This window comes from Bison bison, unplaced genomic scaffold, assembly GCF_000754665.1.
Source record: "Bison bison bison isolate TAMUID 2011002044 unplaced genomic scaffold, Bison_UMD1.0 scf7180017864304, whole genome shotgun sequence".
Lineage (NCBI taxonomy): Eukaryota > Metazoa > Chordata > Mammalia > Artiodactyla > Bovidae > Bison > Bison bison.
In genome coordinates this window covers 16,390,189-16,391,475 of record NW_011494876.1, presented here as the reverse complement: position 1 = coordinate 16,391,475, position 1,287 = coordinate 16,390,189, and the positions used below count along the sequence as shown (strand labels likewise).

The window sequence follows — 1,287 nt, the reverse complement described above, 5'->3', positions numbered from 1 at the left end:
TACAGAGCCAGGCTGGAGGGCCAAGGGCAGTCCTTGGCCTAGGGTCTTGGCCATATGGCCTAAGCTTCCTATGGAGAGCCCGCTCTGGCCACTCTGACGGGGTTGGGCTTCATCCTTTTGGGGGCCAAATCAGGGCTTAAACTGAGGACACGAACTTCTCTGGGTCTTCCTGTAGGGCCTGATGTGACAGAAGCCAACTTCATCTGACCCGAGTCCAGGTTGGGGGACAGGTGCACATGGCCCCCCAGTGCCTGAGGCCAGGGGTAGGTAGGAAGGTGCAGCCTCCCCACTCTGCCCTCCCCACACGGGCGTGGTGGGCATTGATGGTGGGGGGGGATGCCCTGTGCAGGAGTGCTGAGCCTGCAGGAGTTCTCCAACATGGACCTTCGCGACTTCCACAAGTACATGAGGAGCCACAGGGCGGAGTCCAGCCAGCTGGTGCGGAACAGCCACCACACGTGGCTCTACCAGGGCGAAGGCGCCCACCACGTCATGCGCGCCATCCGCCAGAGGTGAGCGCCCGAGCCTGGGCTCCCTGCTGCAGGGAGGAGACCATGCAGGCCCCCACAGAGGTCCTTGGCTGGGACCAAGAGAACAGCGCTCAGGACTGGAACTCACTGGAGACAGGCAATTAACAAAGGCTAATTAGCCCTAATGGTGGGCAAACGATATACACGTGCGATTAGTACTAGATTGAATATTTGTTTTCTGCTAACTAGAGAAATGATCTCTTAACTCTGTCCACAGGACCCCCTGCCCCTGAGTAGCCAGGGGTTTTAGATAAACAGCATCTTCCTGGAGGGAGTGTCTCCCTCCCCGCTCCTAGGCTTAATGGAAATCTAATTTTTCCCAGCCAGTGGATGTCTCTGGTTCATCAGGAGTCACCCCTTCCTGCTCTTATAGGGCCAGTCCAGGGTGGCTTAAGGAGCTCCCAGGGGAAATAGGGGCAGCGCTCGTGGCGGGCTCTCGACTCACCTGGCCAGCTCCTTCAGGGTGTCACCCCTGGCACGGGGCCGCCCAGCTGAATGCCTGCTGCCCACCAGGGTGCTGCGCCTCACCCGCCTGTCACCCGAGATCGTGGAGCTCAGCGAGCCGCTTCAGGTCGTGCGGTATGGTGAGGGAGGCCACTACCATGCCCATGTGGACAGCGGGCCCGTGTACCCAGAGACCATCTGCTCCCACACCAAGCTGGTAGCCAATGAATCTGTACCCTTCGAGACCTCCTGCCGGCAAGTACTCCCACCTGGGGGTGGCTCCCAGACCCGGCACCCCCCTGACACCAGCACA

The 1,287-nt window shown here is 60.2% G+C and overlaps 1 protein-coding gene across 1 annotated transcript in view; it reads left to right on the top strand.

Moving 5' to 3' along the window:
• Positions 1-1,287, top strand: part of P4HTM (prolyl 4-hydroxylase, transmembrane (endoplasmic reticulum)) — a gene marked incomplete at its 3' end in the record, with an annotated part of 15,579 nt that overhangs the window by 12,410 nt on the left and 1,882 nt on the right. Inside the window, exons 5-6 of the mRNA XM_010851963.1 lie at positions 350-512; positions 1,044-1,229. Of these exons, the coding sequence (XP_010850265.1) occupies positions 350-512; positions 1,044-1,229 (349 nt within the window). The remainder of the gene's footprint in view (positions 1-349; positions 513-1,043; positions 1,230-1,287) is intronic.